This window comes from Crocodylus porosus, unplaced genomic scaffold (genome assembly GCF_001723895.1).
Source record: "Crocodylus porosus isolate Cpor-Errol unplaced genomic scaffold, CroPor_comp1, whole genome shotgun sequence".
Lineage (NCBI taxonomy): Eukaryota > Metazoa > Chordata > Crocodylia > Crocodylidae > Crocodylus > Crocodylus porosus.
Genome location: NW_017728951.1, coordinates 9,764,194 through 9,782,101, shown reverse-complemented (window position 1 = coordinate 9,782,101; position 17,908 = coordinate 9,764,194). Strand labels below are relative to the sequence as shown.

At 40.8% G+C, this 17,908-nt stretch overlaps 1 protein-coding gene across 1 annotated transcript in view; it reads left to right on the top strand.

Annotated features, from left to right (window-relative positions):
* Positions 1–981: 981 nt before the first annotated feature.
* Positions 982–17,908, top strand: part of GPR26 (G protein-coupled receptor 26) — a 21,549-nt gene continuing 4,622 nt past the window's right edge. The window contains exons 1-2 of the mRNA XM_019555650.1: positions 982–1,730; positions 11,430–11,543. Coding sequence (XP_019411195.1) covers positions 1,063–1,730; positions 11,430–11,543 — 782 coding nt within the window. The 5' untranslated portion in view covers positions 982–1,062. The remainder of the gene's footprint in view (positions 1,731–11,429; positions 11,544–17,908) is intronic.

Genomic DNA, 17,908 nt, shown 5'->3' with positions numbered 1-17,908 from the left:
CAGTTTGGCAGGAACTGCTCCTGGGGACAAGGAGGATTAGGTTGAAACCAGCCTTGTCAAGGAGAAGATGTGTGATCAAGCCATAAGACTGGCTTCTTTTCTTGCCCCCGCCACAGACCAGCTGTATGACCTTGGACAAGTTGTTTTATTGTTCTGCAGCTTGATTTTTCCCATTTCTACAAAGAAGATAAGAGTTTTCTCTCCTGTACCCAATGTTTGGAGATCCATGAATGAAAAGTACTATGAAAAAGCTATCCAATTATTGTGTCCTGGGATAGCTCAAAAGGAGTGGTGAAGGATATCATTCTTACCTTCTTTCTGAGCCAAGCTAATCAATAGAAAGAAGATCTCATGCTCAAGCGGGAAAACTAGCAGTGATTTTGCACACAGATTATATACATTAAAAATACTATCATATAAGAACTCTATTGCATGCCTGTTTGTAAATTAATGGCTAAATCAATTAAATAAAAGCATGGGTTTTCTCTTGAGGAAAGTCTTGTTACAACTGCAGGGTCGGGGGGAACACATTCATGTTTGCAAATCGCCAGCAGTGTGCATGCTTTAATCCATTAACAGGGTTTTATCTGCAATCATAAAAGCAGGTTACATTCAGCCTGGAAGGGAGTGGGGACAGGGGGAGGAGGGATGGGGAGGAGAGAGAGAGTCAGAGAGAGAGGAGAGAGAATAAATTCACTCAGTGAACTGCTGGGAAGCTTTGGATTGATAATTAGGGATCTCAGGAGACCTGCTTCTCTGAATAACCTGCTCTCTTTGGATGGAAGGAGTGGAGACAGTGGTTCAGTCCTGCTGATATTTTTTAAGCCCTCCTCGCAGTTTGATGGGCATTCCCAGTGCTTTTGTGCACGACTCTGAAAGCGTTGACGTGGAAAGAAGCAGCAGGGGAAGAAAAAACTGCAGCTCTTCTAAAAATACAGAGGGCATGCAAGAGTGTGAGCAGGCTGGGGATGAGGAGGAGGAGGTGAGGGTGCCTCGCACCATGTTCTCTGACTGCCAGCTGGGTGCAGTTTTGGAAATGTTCCTCCTGTAAATGGACGCATCATGAACATTTGGGAAGTGATCCTGGCTTTCTTGGTTGTGGTCCTGATCCTCGTGTCGTTGCTGTCCAACGTGCTGGTGCTGATCTGCTTCTTGTACAGTGCAGACATCCGCAAACAGGTCCCGGGATTATTTATCCTCAACCTGACATTCTGTAACTTGTTGATGACTGTTTTGAACATGCCCCTGACCCTGGCTGGAATCATTCACAAGAATCAGCCTGGAGGAGATCAGATTTGCCATGTTGCGGCTTTCCTGGAGACTTTCTTGACCACTAACTCCATGCTGAGCATGGCAGCATTGAGCATAGACAGGTGGATAGCTGTGGTCTTTCCTCTGAGTTACCATTCCAAAATGCGTTACAAAGATGCTGCTCTCATACTGAGCTACACGTGGTTACACTCTGTGTCCTTTCCAATAGTGGCAGCTTCTCTCTCCTGGGTGGGTTTCCATCATCTCTACGCCTCCTGCACCCTGTACAACAAGAGACCGGAGGACAGGACACAATTTGTGATTTTCACAGGGTTCTTTCACACCCTCAGTTTTATCCTCTCCCTCATAGTCTTGTGTTTCACATATCTGAAAGTGCTGAAGGTGGCACGATTTCACTGTAAAAGGATTGATGTGATCACTATGCAGACCCTCGTGCTCCTTGTGGACATCCACCCCAGGTAAGATACTGGTGCAATCAATAAATGAGGGCACTCATGAAAGAAGGCAGATCAGATGCAGGAGTGGATTCAGGATCATAAAAAATCCAGTCCCATCTGTATCCCAAGTTTGGTGGGGGGACATTCTCAAAAGCGAGTATTTTCTTGTTATAATATTCCTGTCTAGTTAATTTTGTTCATATTTGCTATTAAATTAATTAGAAACCAAACTGAAGGTGGGGTTATTGCAAAGAATATAATTTACGAGCTCTTCTTTGTTATGTTTCAGGAATGACATTGGGAGGGAGTGCAGAGGAATAGGGAGCTTTGGATAGGAATGCACTTCTTTTTGAAGTAGTGATTAGTGTGTCACCCTTTGTCTCAGGAAAAATGATCTAGCAGTGAGCAGATACACAGCTATTGCTAATGTCATTTTAGAAAGAGCTGGATGCTATCTGAGACTGATCATTAAGTGCTTCCTTAAACTTTAAGAATTTACAGTGGAAAACAAGTGCACTGAATATAATTCCTTTACTAGAAGCTTTCGCTGCTGCTGTGGACTCAGTAACTAGGGAAGAATCCTAAGGAGTTAATGTTTCCAAAGTAAGAAAGTGTGAATGCCTACAATGCACAGAAGATAGCATTAATGATCACAACTTAATCTGCCAAACAAGGGAAATGTGAGTTAGATTTACACTAAAGTTTTTTTAAATCAGCTCAGCATGCTTATGTATGACCAGAATGAAAGGAATGAAAAGAATGGATATCCAGTATAGAGAGGGATAATGGTTCTTAGATGAACAGGTATGCAGAGAGTATGCACATGTTTAAGGGTGGGGGGTGAGGGGTGCCTGAAAAGGCAAATTCCTGGGTGTAAGGGAGCAGTAAATCTCAGTGGATCTCTGAGGAGGTACAAGGGAGTAGATATGCCTGAGAAATGAGTCTAACAGGCTGAGTGAGGTGGGAAGCAGATTTGGCTGGGATCTATCTTCAATAAGAGAAGAGTCAATAATTATGGTGCTTAAGGTGACTCCAGCAGGGTAGGAAGGCAAGAGCAGTGGCTGGAAGTGGAGCAACTCAGGCTGGGTGAGCACTTTGGCTGAGGGGTTATGAGTCAAAATGGAACGCCTAACCACAGTGAGGCCAGAGATGGAAATGTGCTGGGATGGTGTGTGAGTCTGGCATAGAGATGGCACATCTGAGAACTGGATATAGGATGGGAAAGTGAGGACCAAGTTCTGAAGAAAAGCAGGTCTGGCTAGCTGTTAGGTGGGATAGAAAAAAGAAAATGCTGAGTCCACCTGCCTCTCAAATCAGCATTCAAATTACTCTGGCTGGAAGATGTAATTGGGGAAAGAGTCTTTTAAGTAAGGGTAGAATGAAGGAGATTCAGCAAGTCATGCCTTGGCTTAGAGTACAGGTTGTCTGGCTCAATGGATGGGATAAGGTCTGTTTGACTGAAGCCATGGATTCAGCTAGTGAGCTGGGTTCAAGCTATTAAAAAGGAACAGAAAGTGAGTCTAATTGGTTGCATATAGTGAAACAAGGAGACATGGGTCAAGCTAATTGGAACTAGAGGTATCAGAGAAAAAGAGTCTGACTCTGGGGATGGGAGCAGAATGTGTCTAGTTGCCTAGGGTATGTGCCTGAAGGAAAACAGGACTGGTATGAGGTATGTTTGCCTAAAAGAAGACAAGGAAGAAAATGGTAGTGGGGTGAAGAAAGGAATGACAAAGAGGTTTGCCTGAGACGTTCTTACTGGAGATGGATCAAAGGAGGAGGGAAGGATGGTGTACAAGGAAATAGATCACTCTCCAAAGGTCTGCCTTAGTTGTGCTGGAAGGTGGGAGCTAAGACTGCAAATGAAAAAGGTATTTTTAGAAGACTTTGGCAGCCAGTGGGTGAGGGTAAGTCATCTAACTGGGGATGGATAGAAGAGGAGGAGGTTTGGCTGGGATGGAGAAGGAAACCCCCAGCATAATTCTTTGATGTTCACGAGCCCTCCCACAATGTTCATGCAAGGTGCACATAGATGCTCCCTCTGCTGGGAGGATATTCAGGGACTGTAGCTGTAGCTACTGAACTCCAGAACAGCAAATCAGCTCAGCATGTTTGTCCAACAGAAGGAGCCCATAAGTCACATTTCCAAGAGGCCCAAACCTGGGACCCACAGCAATGGAAAGGATACAGGGATAGGAGTTCACCTGTGGATACTGCCCTGCATAGTTGTTGGAAAGCTGCGGCTAATGGGGCTATTCTGTGGCAGCCAGTGACACCTTACAGCTGCATATTGTCTCCCACTACTTATGCTGCCCTGTATAATTGTGGCTGACTGAGATGAAAGGAAGAGCTGAACTCATAAAAACCTTTTCTTTTTTCCCAGTTAATTAGCATTTTTTGGTTGTTTTAGAACAGGATTAGAGGACAGACATAGTTTGATAACTTCTGCTAGTACTAATAAGAATCACAAGTATAAAACATTCCTTTTACAGTATATTATAGATGAATGCTTGTTTCCCTACCCTGTGTGCTGTTGAAAAAAACCCACAACACTTGGATCTTAAGACAACTAACACTACCAGACCTATTTACTGCCATGAGCAGTGACATTGATTTCACTGGTTGCAAGTCTTCTCAAGCCTAGATGGCCCATCAGACTACTCTGGTAAGGCATGCCACGGAGTGATGAAGTTGGGGTCATATATTTTAATTCCACAACCCACATGACCGGGAACCCAGTTAGGGCCAGGTCAACTTGCAACCTTCATAATGTGTCCAGAATGGGTGCATCTACATGAGACGTTACTGCATAGTGGTTACTGAGCATTTATTAATACTTGTATTAGCAAGTACTAAATAAATGTACAGTAACTGGAGATACTGTGCAGTAGTGCCGGCAAAAGTCTTTTTAGTGATACTTCTGTGCAGTAGCCTAAAAATGCCAAGCAGTAGCGTATTAGCATTGTGATGCACTATCGCACAGTATTATTAGGCTACTGAGCAGTCAGCATCTCGTGGAGACAGGCCCACTGGGATTCAAACTCACACCTGTGGAGCTACAGCAAGATACCTGAAGTGCTCTGCCAATAGTCCCCATACAGACTTCTCTGGGATTACTCAAAATAGTAGTCACTATGCTTAAAATGTTTTTGGCAAAATTAGGCACTATGGGTGCTGACAGATGTGGCGGGGGAAAAATGCTTTCTACTGGAAGCAGCGGCATATTACTTTGACCCAGCTCTGCAGCTTCTGTATAGATCGGGCACTTCAGTGGAGCTTTTTATGATTTTAGCTAAAGCTGATTCAATCAGCTATTAGAGAAAAGCGCTATAAAAGCCACCGTAAAGTGCCCAGTATCTAAAGATGTTGGGAAAGTCAGATACAACTTACACACTGCCTCTTCTGGGCATGCACTAGGCTCAGCTCAGGAGTGAGCCAAGTTTGAAGTAAAGCCCCAATTTGTTTATTTTTTTCATGTCTGCAAGCTTATAGCAATATAGACAGTAGGATATACTGTAGGACCGTATACAACATATATGGTAAAAATTAAGACTGCTCAAACCTAGAAAAAAAATCTTTCTTGTAAAAAAAACTTTCTGCTTGGACCAAATTATTTTGATTTTCTATAGCAGGTTAATTTTTGGATGGTTCTTCTCTGTGGTATTCAACATTCAGTTGATCACTGAGTATTTCCAGTGGTTTTGAATATTACACACCTTTTCTTGCAAAGTGACACAATAATGTAGAGCCTATTACTACACATGTACATTAGCAATAATCATAATCCATCCAAGATACCAAGTTCCGGTACGCTGCATGATGGGATGTTTAAAGTCCTGTAGTAAATAACAGACATTGGATGGATTTGATCTTTAGCTGTGCTGTCCAGTGCTGTTATAATAAATGGAGGTAGTTACTGTAGCTGAAAACAATTACACATTAGTCCAACTGCTATAATGTGAGGAGAGCCTGTGAAAAGGCCACAAAACTGCCTCTTATTACAGAATATGTTTAGGAAGCCTCGATACAACAAAATACTTCAGCACATGCATATTTTTAAGTGTATAAGTTGTCCCATTGATTTTTCTTTTGAACCCTGGTCTAAAAAACTATGCTGGGATTTTCAATAGAGCAAATAAATTCTTCAAATCTGCCAGTTTTAGAAAGATAACAGTATATAATTAATTGGCCCTATTTCATTGGGGTTTTTCATTTTTTATAGTGGAAATGTTTTGAGTATTTCAAATACTGGAGCTATTTAGTCACCTAAAGCAAGTGGCAATCCTAAGGGGGAAACAATGTTATTTATTCCCTTCAAAGCAATGCTATTTAACTGGCTAACAAATAAAAATGAAAAGCTAAATTTCATAGCTTTTCACACATTCATAGAAAGACAGAGATGGCAGGGACCTCATGAGACCATCAAGTCCTGCCCTCTGCCCAAGGCAGGATTATACCATCCAAGACAAGTGTTTGTCTAACCTGTGCTTAAAAACTATGAGTAATGGAGATTACACCATCTTTCTAGACAATCTACTTCAGTGCTTAACCACTCTCATAGCTAGAAAGCTCTACCTTAAATTTCCCTTGCTGAGATTTTTACCCATTACATCTTATTCAGAAATTGCTTTCCAGCACATATTTTTCAGTAATGATTTAATAACAGCATACAGAAGTTATTTTAATAATAATTTTTAAAGGTTTAGAGATAGCAATACTTTGGGGGGGTTTCCTTTTTGTTCCAAAAAAAAAAAAAATCCATAGAGATTATGAATTTAATTAATTGTTCCCACCAGTTATAGCTCATACTCACATTATAGTAAATGTACCTGTGAACTACTGTCTACCCTATAATATTACTGTGTATTTTCCAAGGATACAATACCCCCAACTAATTTCCCTCATATAGGTAGTTTATCTATCATTATTGTAGTACTAACAATGTCAATCAAAGATCCAGGGTAAGGATTCCTAAACTCAATATCAGGACTAAGAATACTATCAACAACATACAAGAAGTAAAACAGGTATAAAAACAGAGCAAGTTTTGAAAAAAATGTATGTGAAAGTAGGGAAAAGAGGAAAATACTATAGAAATGAACAAAACAAGGAAAAGAGGACACACAGGGAAATAAGAGGTGGTAATACATAAGCTTCATTATTCATTGCCCCTTGTTGGGAGTGATATTTCTTTTCTTCCTGTACCTTTTGGCTTTCTGTTCCCTTTGTCTTTCCACATTTATCATCACAGTTTCTGTATATTAATTTTCTTCTCCACTACTTTAATCTGGTGCATACATGTTAAATTATTAGACAGAAGTTTATGCTGAAACATAGCATACAAAAAGTTTTCCCATGTATAATATAGTATATTGTATATAAGATTTTGCATATGAAATATCAGTATTTATTATATTACCTACTGTAGTGACATAAGAGGAAAAGATACACTGAAGTTTATGAATGAGAGTAAAAAGTTAAAGGTGAGTTGTTATCTTTCCTGATATTCCAGTGCCTGTATTCCTCAACCTATATTCCTCAACCTCAAGCTGTATTCATGCTGTCTTTTTGCATGCAATATATTTAGGTTGTAATCCTGCATTTAGAAATAGGGATGCATACACTCTAACCTCATGGGGTTCACAATTCAGCATGAGGCTCTCACATACCAGCACACACATGCTGTCACAGAAGTGGAAAGGTTGCCTACATTATTCATTATGCCCTGAGTAATCTTTGAATATTACTCTGGAGATATTCCAGAATGAGTGCCAATAAAACCTTCATGGCATACTTTTTCATCAGTTGTTTTACATTTTTTATTGGTACCTCTACTCCTGTAAGCCAAGTTGCCTTAGTTACCATGACAGAAAAAAAACCACAATAAGTTTCTAAAATCCCCTAAAATTAGCTTTTTCCCCTATGTAGTCTGCAGTGATTTTAAAAGTGCAATATCTCAATAACTCTCCAACAGAGTACAGCATGGTTATGAAATTTCCCAAATCACTGTTTCTTCATTGCATTCAGATCCTCAAATCAGGGGTAGATTGTGAAGGCACCCATGCAAATGCATACATGCACATAAGTGTATATTTGTAGCTGAAAGAGTAACTGAAAATACATTTGCACATACCTCTATATGAAACACAGTTTAAGAAATTATATTCTGATATGAACTTATGAACATCAGAATGGGAAGATGGTTGTGCACAAAAGTGAAGAATCTGGGAAGGTGTTAGACAGAATGTCCCAGCTGATTGCTAATAAAACCCTTATGCCACAATTTTATGTCACAGATGATAGAGAATATATATTGAAGCATAATCTAGACACTGTTTTTAATTAAGGGTGACTATTTTTTAGATCCATGCAGTAGAATAGCAATGAAGCCAACTCATTAGCATAACTAAGCTGGGGGAGCCAGGGCAGCACCCATGGGTGCCCCCTCTGAGAAGGGGAGAAGATGGCAAAAAAAGCAGCAACTAAAACTGCCATTGCCAGTGCCCCACACACAACCCAGAGCATGCTTGTGCGCCAACTGCACCAAGACTCCAATGGAGCTCAAAAAAGGCCTCTACAAATTATATAGAATAGCTTGACTCCATCTTAAAATGTCATGTATCTAAGATCCAAACATTGGAAAGTTGGAAATCACATTTCCTGCAAGACAGAGCTGTCATTTCTAGCCCTGAAGAACTCCAGGGAGCTGACTTGAATATGTGGCATTTTTTAGATGCTCCTCAATCTGGTCAGTTCTGAGGGCTTTGTTTGGTCGGTTTTAGTTTCAGGGAGGAGGCAGCATGGGAATTATGTATTTCAGTGGATGAAACATCTTTTAGTATTTTGTTTGCTTTTAAGATGGCAGGTTTTTGAAGCTGCTCTAGGGGTTTACAAATGTCAGAGGGTATTTAACACTGAAAAAAGGAAATCACTTTCTTTAGCATAACTTTAAATAACCTTGGAACTTTTTGCCATTGATACCTTTGAAGCAAAGAATTTAGTAGAATTCAAATATAGGTTATACATGAAAATGTGAGTAAGTGTGGACACATCTAACCATGCAACGGTTCCCAAATGTCACTGACTGGGAACCAGTTCATAGTTGCTGTGGGCTAAAGGGGTCCAAATGTACAGTGCCTAGCATTACAGGTAGCACAGTCACTTTTTAGGTATTGATGTGCAGTGGCTATGACACCAGGGATTGGGAGTGAAACCCCAGCTGAGCAAGCTGAGGATGGGAGTGCTTGTACCATGTTTTAGAGCTTCTCAGAGTGTCAGTGCCCTGGGCATTTTTACTGCTTTCCATTGCCTCCTAAACGTGAGTTCAGTAAAGTTTAGTAGCCGGCACCTGAACGAACTCTGCACTGTGGTTGTCTGACATGGGGTGCTTGGAGGAGGGAGAGAAGGGAGTACTTGGACTATGTTGTGGATTCCCAGGGTCTGAGGGAGCATGATGGGGCTGCAGTCAAGTAGGGAGCTAGTGCGTTGTTAGAAAAATAGTTGTTATTGAACAAGCCATGCAAGGGGGAAAAACTGATAAAAAGTACCAAGAGACAGTAGATCTTGACACTAAAAATATGATAAAACAGTAAAAACAGACAAAGATTGAGTCCAGGTAATTACAACTTACTGCTCATAGGCCAAACTGTGCCGCTCTTACCAAAGCATCAGAGTAGTTCTGCCATAAGTTCTATGCAGGAGACAGGACAGAGCATTGCTGCTGCAGGAGTGAACTGACCCAAATCCACCTCCTGTTTCTCTGTCTCCTGGGGAAATACACGCTTTGCCAGGCACTGTGCTATTTGATACAGTGTTCACTAAGGCAAGGGACAACCATTCAAAAAGCCTGAGCCTGAATTGGTTCAATCTTTGCAGGTTAATCTAACCTGGCTAGGCTGAATTGGTTTGTAACCGCACAGACATCCCAGGCATGCAGGCACATGCCTGCAGTGGCTCAGGCCAGAAGTTGGGGGGCGCTAGAGCAGCCCTCACATCCCTTCCACAGCACCCAGCTGAGTGGGGCATGGCCAGATCTGGCAGGAGGCTCTGATTAGCCCAGCAGGGAATTGATAACAGTGTTTATCACCCGTAATTCAGTGTTTATCACCCCATTAAGAAAACAACAGAGGGACTTTACCAGCTACCTGTTGATCTGCCTGTTGAGTCAACACTGAACTGTAGCCAGTATGTAGTCTGCTAGCTAATACACAGACACCTCTCCACAAAGCAGAGTGGAGAGGGGAATTCCTGCTTAGCGGGGAGTGGTAAGCGGGAGGGAAGGAGCAACCTGCAGTCTCTGGAGCTCCAGCCAGGGAGCACATGGGACGGGCCAGCTGTGCTGTGGAGCAGAGAGCCCTCACCAGCCCAGACAGCATGCCGGGATGCTAGGAGTGTCCAGTTTATCTTAAACCAGCAAGGGGTCTGGGACAGATATTTCATAAACCAGTTTGAGCCAAATCAGTTAAGTCCGATACTACATTCAACGAGGTTTATCTCAAACCAGTTTCAGCCATTTTCAAACTGGTTTATGTGCACTGAACATCTGTTTTGTTACAGGTTTAAACCAGTTTCTGATCACTTAAACTGGTTTGTGTGTGAAGTCTGTCCCTAGCCCCTGAGATGTTCCTGATGATCCTGCTGAGCCTCTCAGACATGGAAGACCCTGTGTTTTTCAGTGACTCATACTGTGCTGAGATTACTCATTTCCACTTCATATACAGCAGTATCCTAATAGCCCACCTCTTCCATTCAGTCTACAACCCTGAGAATAGGTAGCCAACATAACACTTTTATTTCCAATGTAGATGGCAGATCTCACACACAACACACACACACACACACACACACACACACACATAATCACTCCTAATTAAGGCAGTTTGCCTCCTTAGTTAAAGCTGGGGGATTAATTCAGAAAGCTGATTTGGCCCTCATTCACATAAGATTCCATTTGAATTGAGTCCCTCAGCAACTTGTGGGTTGCTCATAGGATCTGATTTCGAGAAAACACCTCCAGATTTGACCCACTGTGCCAACTGCAAAAATAGCATGCATTATACTAACTATGTCTAATTTCTATCTGCTTTATCTAGGCAGTCTTCATAAACAAAGAGTACTGCTTTCTGATGAGTGTTAAGGACAGCATCATTTTTGGATTCATAAGTCCTCTGCTTTACACAGCTGCATGAACTATTTTTCTAGTGTTCTGCATTTCATAAGTGGCTAAGAGGTTTATGGATAGTCAATTTGTAGTTTGATGATATAACCACCATTCTAATGTTATGTTTTTCTTGTTATTTTGTTATGAAGATTGTGGTTAGATTAGTATCAATACCTTCAGGAAGTTTTGAGCTCTTGTTTCTCCTTCCTTATAATACATTGTTTGAAATGTTATTTCTATAGACTAACATCATATATGGATCACTTAGTTTTTGCCAAATTCCAAATGAGGCAAATTTGGGCCTAATGAAACAGGTTCAGCATCCCACAATTCCAAAAAGAGTTACATCTACTTACAGCAAAGTGGAATATGATCCAGTGCCACAAAAGAAAAGAACTATTTATCTTACAGTAATTATTTTTGGAGGGTAAAATGAATTAATGTATAGCATTGTCATGCCTAAATAGCATATTTCTGGGCAAGTTTGTGTCACTCATTGCTCAAGTCAAATCATTTGATACTATGTTTCATATTCTTGTTTGTGTTAAATATTATCACAGCGTAAGAGAACGTTGTCTAGAGGAGCAAAGGAGACGGAGGCAACGGGCAACAAAGAAAATCAGTACCTTTATTGGCACTTTTGTACTTTGTTTTGCACCTTATGTAATTACAAGGTAAGTTAAATACCTACCTACTGAAATTCCGTATGCACCACCTCAGAAAAATAGGGCAACTGCTGTATTAGTGAATCAGAAAACAGAATATTAATTTTCAAGTCTCCCACTCTCTTCAAAAATTTTTGTCAAACATATCCAGTCTTATGACAGGGATTGCATTCACTGCACTAATGATACCGTATATATTGTATAGTTCATATTCAATCCAAGTCTTAATCAGACAATGGGCCAGACTTTGATCTCAGCATTCCAGGAGACCAAGTTTCTGAACTGGCGCTCATAAGAGGAACTCAGGAGTTACTCCACAAAAGTCATTGGATCAGACACTATACTCCCCATTCACACTGAATATTAACTCATCTCTGATTGTCTTATTGATAACAGTGGGGGGTCCTGATAAAGTAAGGTACTGCTCAGCATGACTAAGTTTATCAGAAACTGATCAAAAGAGATCAGACAGAAAGGAAGATATGGGCAACAGACTTAAATGTGAATTTTGTATGATTGGATAGAGCATAGCCATAGCTAGAATGTCAAAGCTCTCATGAGTCACAGCTAAAATAAAAATTCTTGTGATATACAATCAGATGTCATTATCTATTAGGCCTGTGTGAAGCTTCGGTCCCTGATTCAATTCAGTTCGATTTGGTGGCTGAATCCCTGAACCTGAATTGAATCAGAACCCTCTGAATCAATTCAGAGAGGTTTGGAAAGATTCGGCGATTCGGACATAGACACAGCTTTAAATGTTTTTTCTACTAACATGTTTTCTCTAGGTATCAGGCAGCTCATGAATGCTGTGATGCTGGGGCACATGGAGCTAACTTCATTTATTGGGCTAACTTCACTCTACATTAGCATTTCCAGTCAAATGACAAGCATTTTTTGAAGTTCAGACCTATAGCCCAGGGCACCCCTCCTCACCTGAAGTGTCATTAGACACTGATCTCATCAAAACCACATCTCAGATGCTGCCCAGCCCCACCAGTACTTGAGTTCCTGCTGGGTGACATGCAAAAGTCGCTGATATCAGCCTACAGCTAAGACTTGCTTATGTCCTAACTCAAGCCCAAGCAGTCATGTCTCCAAAGCAAGATCTCGAACTTGGCAATATCTTACATGTCTCACCTAATCCTTTAGGTATATGCAATGCACACAATAGACAGTCAGGCACATGAAGGGTGCATCCAGCTGCAATAGAGGACAACTACGCTGTAATGTTTTCCTTACCCTGTGAATATTTAGTCATGCTTATGAAGTGGAACAACTCTAGTAGGAAGCTGCTCCATCAGAGAATAGTTAATAAACTTTGGATGTGAGAGACTGAGATTCAAATTCCTGTTCCAAAATAAGGGACTGCCAAGTTTTGAACCTATATCTTCTACATCTCTTCTGAGAATTCTGCATCTGGATTTTTTTTCTACCTATAAGAAAAACTGGATTTAAGACCCACCCTCCAGTAGCAGATTCAGGGTCCTAAGCAGAGGACGATACCTGCTTGGCCAGAGATACATGCCTACAAATATCAGCAACTATGTCGGATCATTTTTCTTGGCATTACAGTCCTAGCTAGCCTTGGTGGCCCCCTGTCCAGTTCGTTTCTGAGTATTCCTTCTCCAGACCTTGTAAGGGAAACCTGGGTATGAGGCTTAGGTTGAAGATTCCTCTCAGTAGAAGGTTTTGCGAAGCTTCAATCCCTAATTCAATTCGGTGGAGATTCAGCCTGACTGGGTGGCTGAATCTCTGAATCCAAATCTCTGAACCCTTTAATCTCTTTGAATGGAATTGGAACCCTCCAAATCAATTTAGAGAGATTTAGAAAAATTCAGAGATGTGGACATAGAGACAGCTTTAAATATTTTTCTACATACCTCTAGGTGGCAGGAGCTCATAAGTGCTGCAATGTTGGGGAGTGTCCCACAGAAGCATGGGAGGCTTGGCAGCAGACCGTGGACCAGAAGCACTTCCGGTCCACTTCTGGGTCTACCAGGGAGTGCACAGCCCCACCCCCCATGCCTCCCTAGCTTAATGAGTGGTGCCTCCTGGGTTGGGGGAGGCACCCTGAGTCCCCCTGTAGCCGATCGCCGAGCCGAGGAGAGGGTGCGGGGGTCCCCCCTGCATGTTCCCCGTCAGACCCAGAAACGGACTGGAACTACTTCCGGTGCACTTCTGGCTTTGCCACTGAGCATGTGGAGGGCCCCCGTGCACTCCTGTGGGATGCTCCATCTGCCCCAGCATCTCAGCATTCATAAGTCACTCTGGTACCTCCAAGGTATGTAGAAAAAAACATTTAAAGCTGTGTCTATGTCCGAATCACTGATTCTCTGAAACAGTATCAAATCTTCAGATCTGGATTCAGCTGAATCGAATCAGGGACAGTGATCCAAATCAACGAATTGAATCACTGTCCCTGATTAGGGCTGAATCTGAATCGAATAGGGCCTGCTTCGCACACCCCTAGTGTTTAAATTTCTATGAAGATCAGTTCTCTGCTCCTGATCCAGCAACAATTCTAAGTACATGTTTAAACTTTAAGTGTGTGAGCAATCCTGCTGATGTCAATGGGGTTGTCCATGGGTTGCAATCAAGTATATACCTGAGTAGGTTTTTTGGATCAGGGAGACAGTTCTCAGTACTCTGGAGGACGTTTATGAATCCTAAATTATATATAGACTTATTTATTTATCTTTACATAGTCGAATAACATTATCATGCATATCTTATTTTCTCCCTGTGACCTTTTAGTAGGAAAATTAAAATACTTAACTTATTGATTCATTGATTAGAAAAGGAAAATAGATTATTTCAGGCTCTAGGCACTTTTTGTAATTTTTCACTCATGTAAGTAAATACTCACTTCATGTGGCAATAATGTGATTCTAAATTAATTAACAACTGTATAATATGAGCAGAAATTAGCCTGCCCACAAGCTGTTATAAAATAGATTCTTTTTTTAAGGAACACCTCCCCCGCAATAAAAACTCCTTTATGACATCTCTACAGGATATTTGACAAATAAGGCCATATTTTCATAACCAGTTGACAGAACTTTGTATGCAAATCCTGCTTGTGCAAATGGGCATTTGGGTACGGAATTCCCATCAGGGGTATCCATTTGTCTGCTTGCGCGTATTAATACATGATGTCCATATGCAATTTTGAGTTGTTAGTTCTGAGAAACTTGGACTGGTAGCCTTAGTTGCTGTGAAGTACAGCTATTTGTCTCCTGGGTAAAATCTCTGTCAATATAAACTTAGCAGTATTGCTCTCTATCATATTTTCCTGCTGACAGGTGGGTTCCCTTGACACTGGGAAATGACAATGGCTAGAAATAAAACTTTCTAGGGTTCACAGGTCAGGATATACTGCCACTATGGTTTCTTGCAAAATCTGGCAGGTCACAACATATACACACATTTATAAAGCAATACTGAATGTTAATGAAGCCTGGGAACTATCACTAAGGAATAGTCAACATTGCATCTTATCCAAAGCACTAACTATTAAAAGAGAGCTACCAGAAGGAGACTTTTTGGTTTCTTTACTTTATTGTTCTGTAAACAATATAGATGTAAAAAAGGTTTTAAAATTATAAAATTATTTTCATACCCGTAGAGCTACAGTGTCACCTATTTTTTTAAACTAAAAACCCATTAAAGTCAAATTCTGATGTCAATAAGATATGCGTGAAGAAAACTGAAGGCCAAATTTGACTCTTACTACTTTGACACATACTGAAGCAGTAGAAGATCAGGCTAAAGGGAGAGCCTGAACTAGATTTCTGGGAAGACTGGTGGATTTATTTAGACGAGTACATCATCTAAAGCCCCAAAACATCTGTGGGTTGTGTTTTATTCCTTAATGATAAAATGTTCGAACTATCTGCCTTATACAGTGTTTTTCCGGTAAGTCAGTTTTCAGTATACAACAATGAAAAACAGGCATGCTATAAAACTCTTTCAGTGCATAAGTTTGCTTTAAATGTTTACAATACAATATTTCATTAAAATGAATAGTTAGATGGGAATCAGATGTTGCCTTAAACCACAAACTAAACTTTCTCACCTGTTGCCTAAAAATGAAGTAAAAGAATGTGTTATCCACCTGATACTATGCACCTTCAAATAATTATAACATTCTAAAATATTAACAAAATATTATAGGAAAACAGCTTTGAAGCTTTGAAGTTATAAGCAGTTTGAAGATCAGACAGTTACTACAGTGGCTTATAAGACCAAAGAATGGAATTATGTAGCTGCGTCAGTGGAATTTAAATTTACAGGTGGCACTAAAATATTAATGCTACTTCACTAAAAGGGACTGCTTGTTGCCTGATATGGTCCATTAAAATCAAAACTGTAGGCATATTATTTCCCTCATCAGCTGGAAACAAAATTTTATTTCCGAGTTGATCAGGAATATGGTGAATGAACAGTGTAGGATCGTCTGTGTGCTGCATTCAGCATTGAGTTGTCTGTGCTTGTCTATGCCTAGTTTATAGCTAATTTTATTGCCAAGCAGTAATGCACTATTTGTTATGGAAATTATAAATTTCAATGGCACTTAAGGAAATGTAATTTAATGATCTACTAAAAATTCTGTTGATAAAAGTGTAGGCTTTTTGGTAGGCATAAATCACTGGAAAGAAAAAACAGTGAGTCTTGGAGTGGTGTTAGAGAAGACTGATTAAAATTCATTGAACTGATTGACACAGACTCAAATGCAAATTTCTCCACATCTTGGTTATACAAGGCAACCACTGTAATGTAGTTGTAACAGACTCCATCAGAGCTCACACTCAAAGCATGGAATGAAAGTAAATCCACAAACTGTAGTTTGTTGTAGATAACTGCAAAATGCTACATTTAGAAGAGGGAAATCTGATGCCTAATTAAAAATGGGGAATGACTGGCTAGGCAGCAGTAAAAGATCTGAGTTATGCTGAAGCATAAAATAAGCCTGTGCTGTTATTGCAGAAAAAATGAATCTCATTCTGACACAAGAGATATGGGTTATTATTCCACTCTACTTGGCACTGCCGAGACCTCGGGTGGAATACTGCATTTTAAGAATAGAGAAGACCATTAGGATTTGCGAGAGAGAAGAACGATAAAAATGTAAAAGCATCATTTATGAGGAAATGTTGAAGGAATTGAGTAATCATAAAGGAAGCAGTGACCACATATTCTCTATGTCCGTTGGGAAGGAACAAACCAAGGAAGCAAATTCAGTTGCAGCAAAGAAAGTTAGGTTGAGAACTAAAAAAAGGTCTCTAACTGTTGGGGTGGTGAAATATTGGGCTAGGCCACCTACAGATTTTGTGGAGTCTCCTTTATCAGAGATGCATAAAAGCAAGGTTATACAACTGTATGTGAGGGATGGACTAGATATTTATATCTTGTCTCCGTTCAGGGGACATGACTAAATGATATCCCAAGGTAACGTCTCAACACTACATTACTATGGTGTAATGATTCAATCATTTTTAGCATTTCTTTCTGTGATCCTTTGACCTTCCCCCCCCCACCTTGCACACACACTTTGCTCATGTACCTCTTCTCTCTATTACCAAGCATTTCTAGAAGACTGTGCAGCTTGATATCAAGATGAGAGAACTTGAACAGATGTTTGAACTTTGTGAATGAAAGATTTCAGCATTACAAGGTTCTGATTCTGAGCCAGTCACAATGGCTAGTATAAAATTATTTGAGAGGGAAACTACGCTATAGGATTTAAAATAAATAGTCAAATATTATCTTCAAGGGTTGCCCCTCTGCAGTGATGAGATTTAACTTCCCTAGTCTGCATACATCTGAACTTCCTCCACACAATGCTGATATAAACACAAATGGATATTGAAGGCACAAGTGTAAATTCACTTTATTGTGAAAGGTTTATTGGCAGGAGATGGAGTGAGAAATGATGAGAGCACAGGTGGTTTTCATGCACAAATCAAGAAAAAGCAAATGAAAACAGATGTGCTAGAGGTGAAGCTATCATATTAAAATGCAAGACATTAGGCTTGTGCGAAGCAGCTAGTATTGACTTTGGAGCTAATTCAGGGGACAGTGATTCAGTTCGGTGATTCAGATCACTGCCCCAAATCGAAATGGCTGAAACTGATTCGGAGATTCAGCTGCTGACGAATCAGCCAAATCTCTGAATCACACAGGCCCCATCCCCCACCTGCTCTCCCAGCCTGGAAATGGCTGCCCAGCTCACTCCAGCTCCTGGCACTTTGAAAAAAAAAAGCCCTGACTCACCAGGTGCTGCTGGGTGGAGGACAATCTCCACTGCCCCCCACTGTCCCACACTGTGTTGGGGGCGCTGCATGAGCCCCCTGAACCCTGAGGCTGCTGCA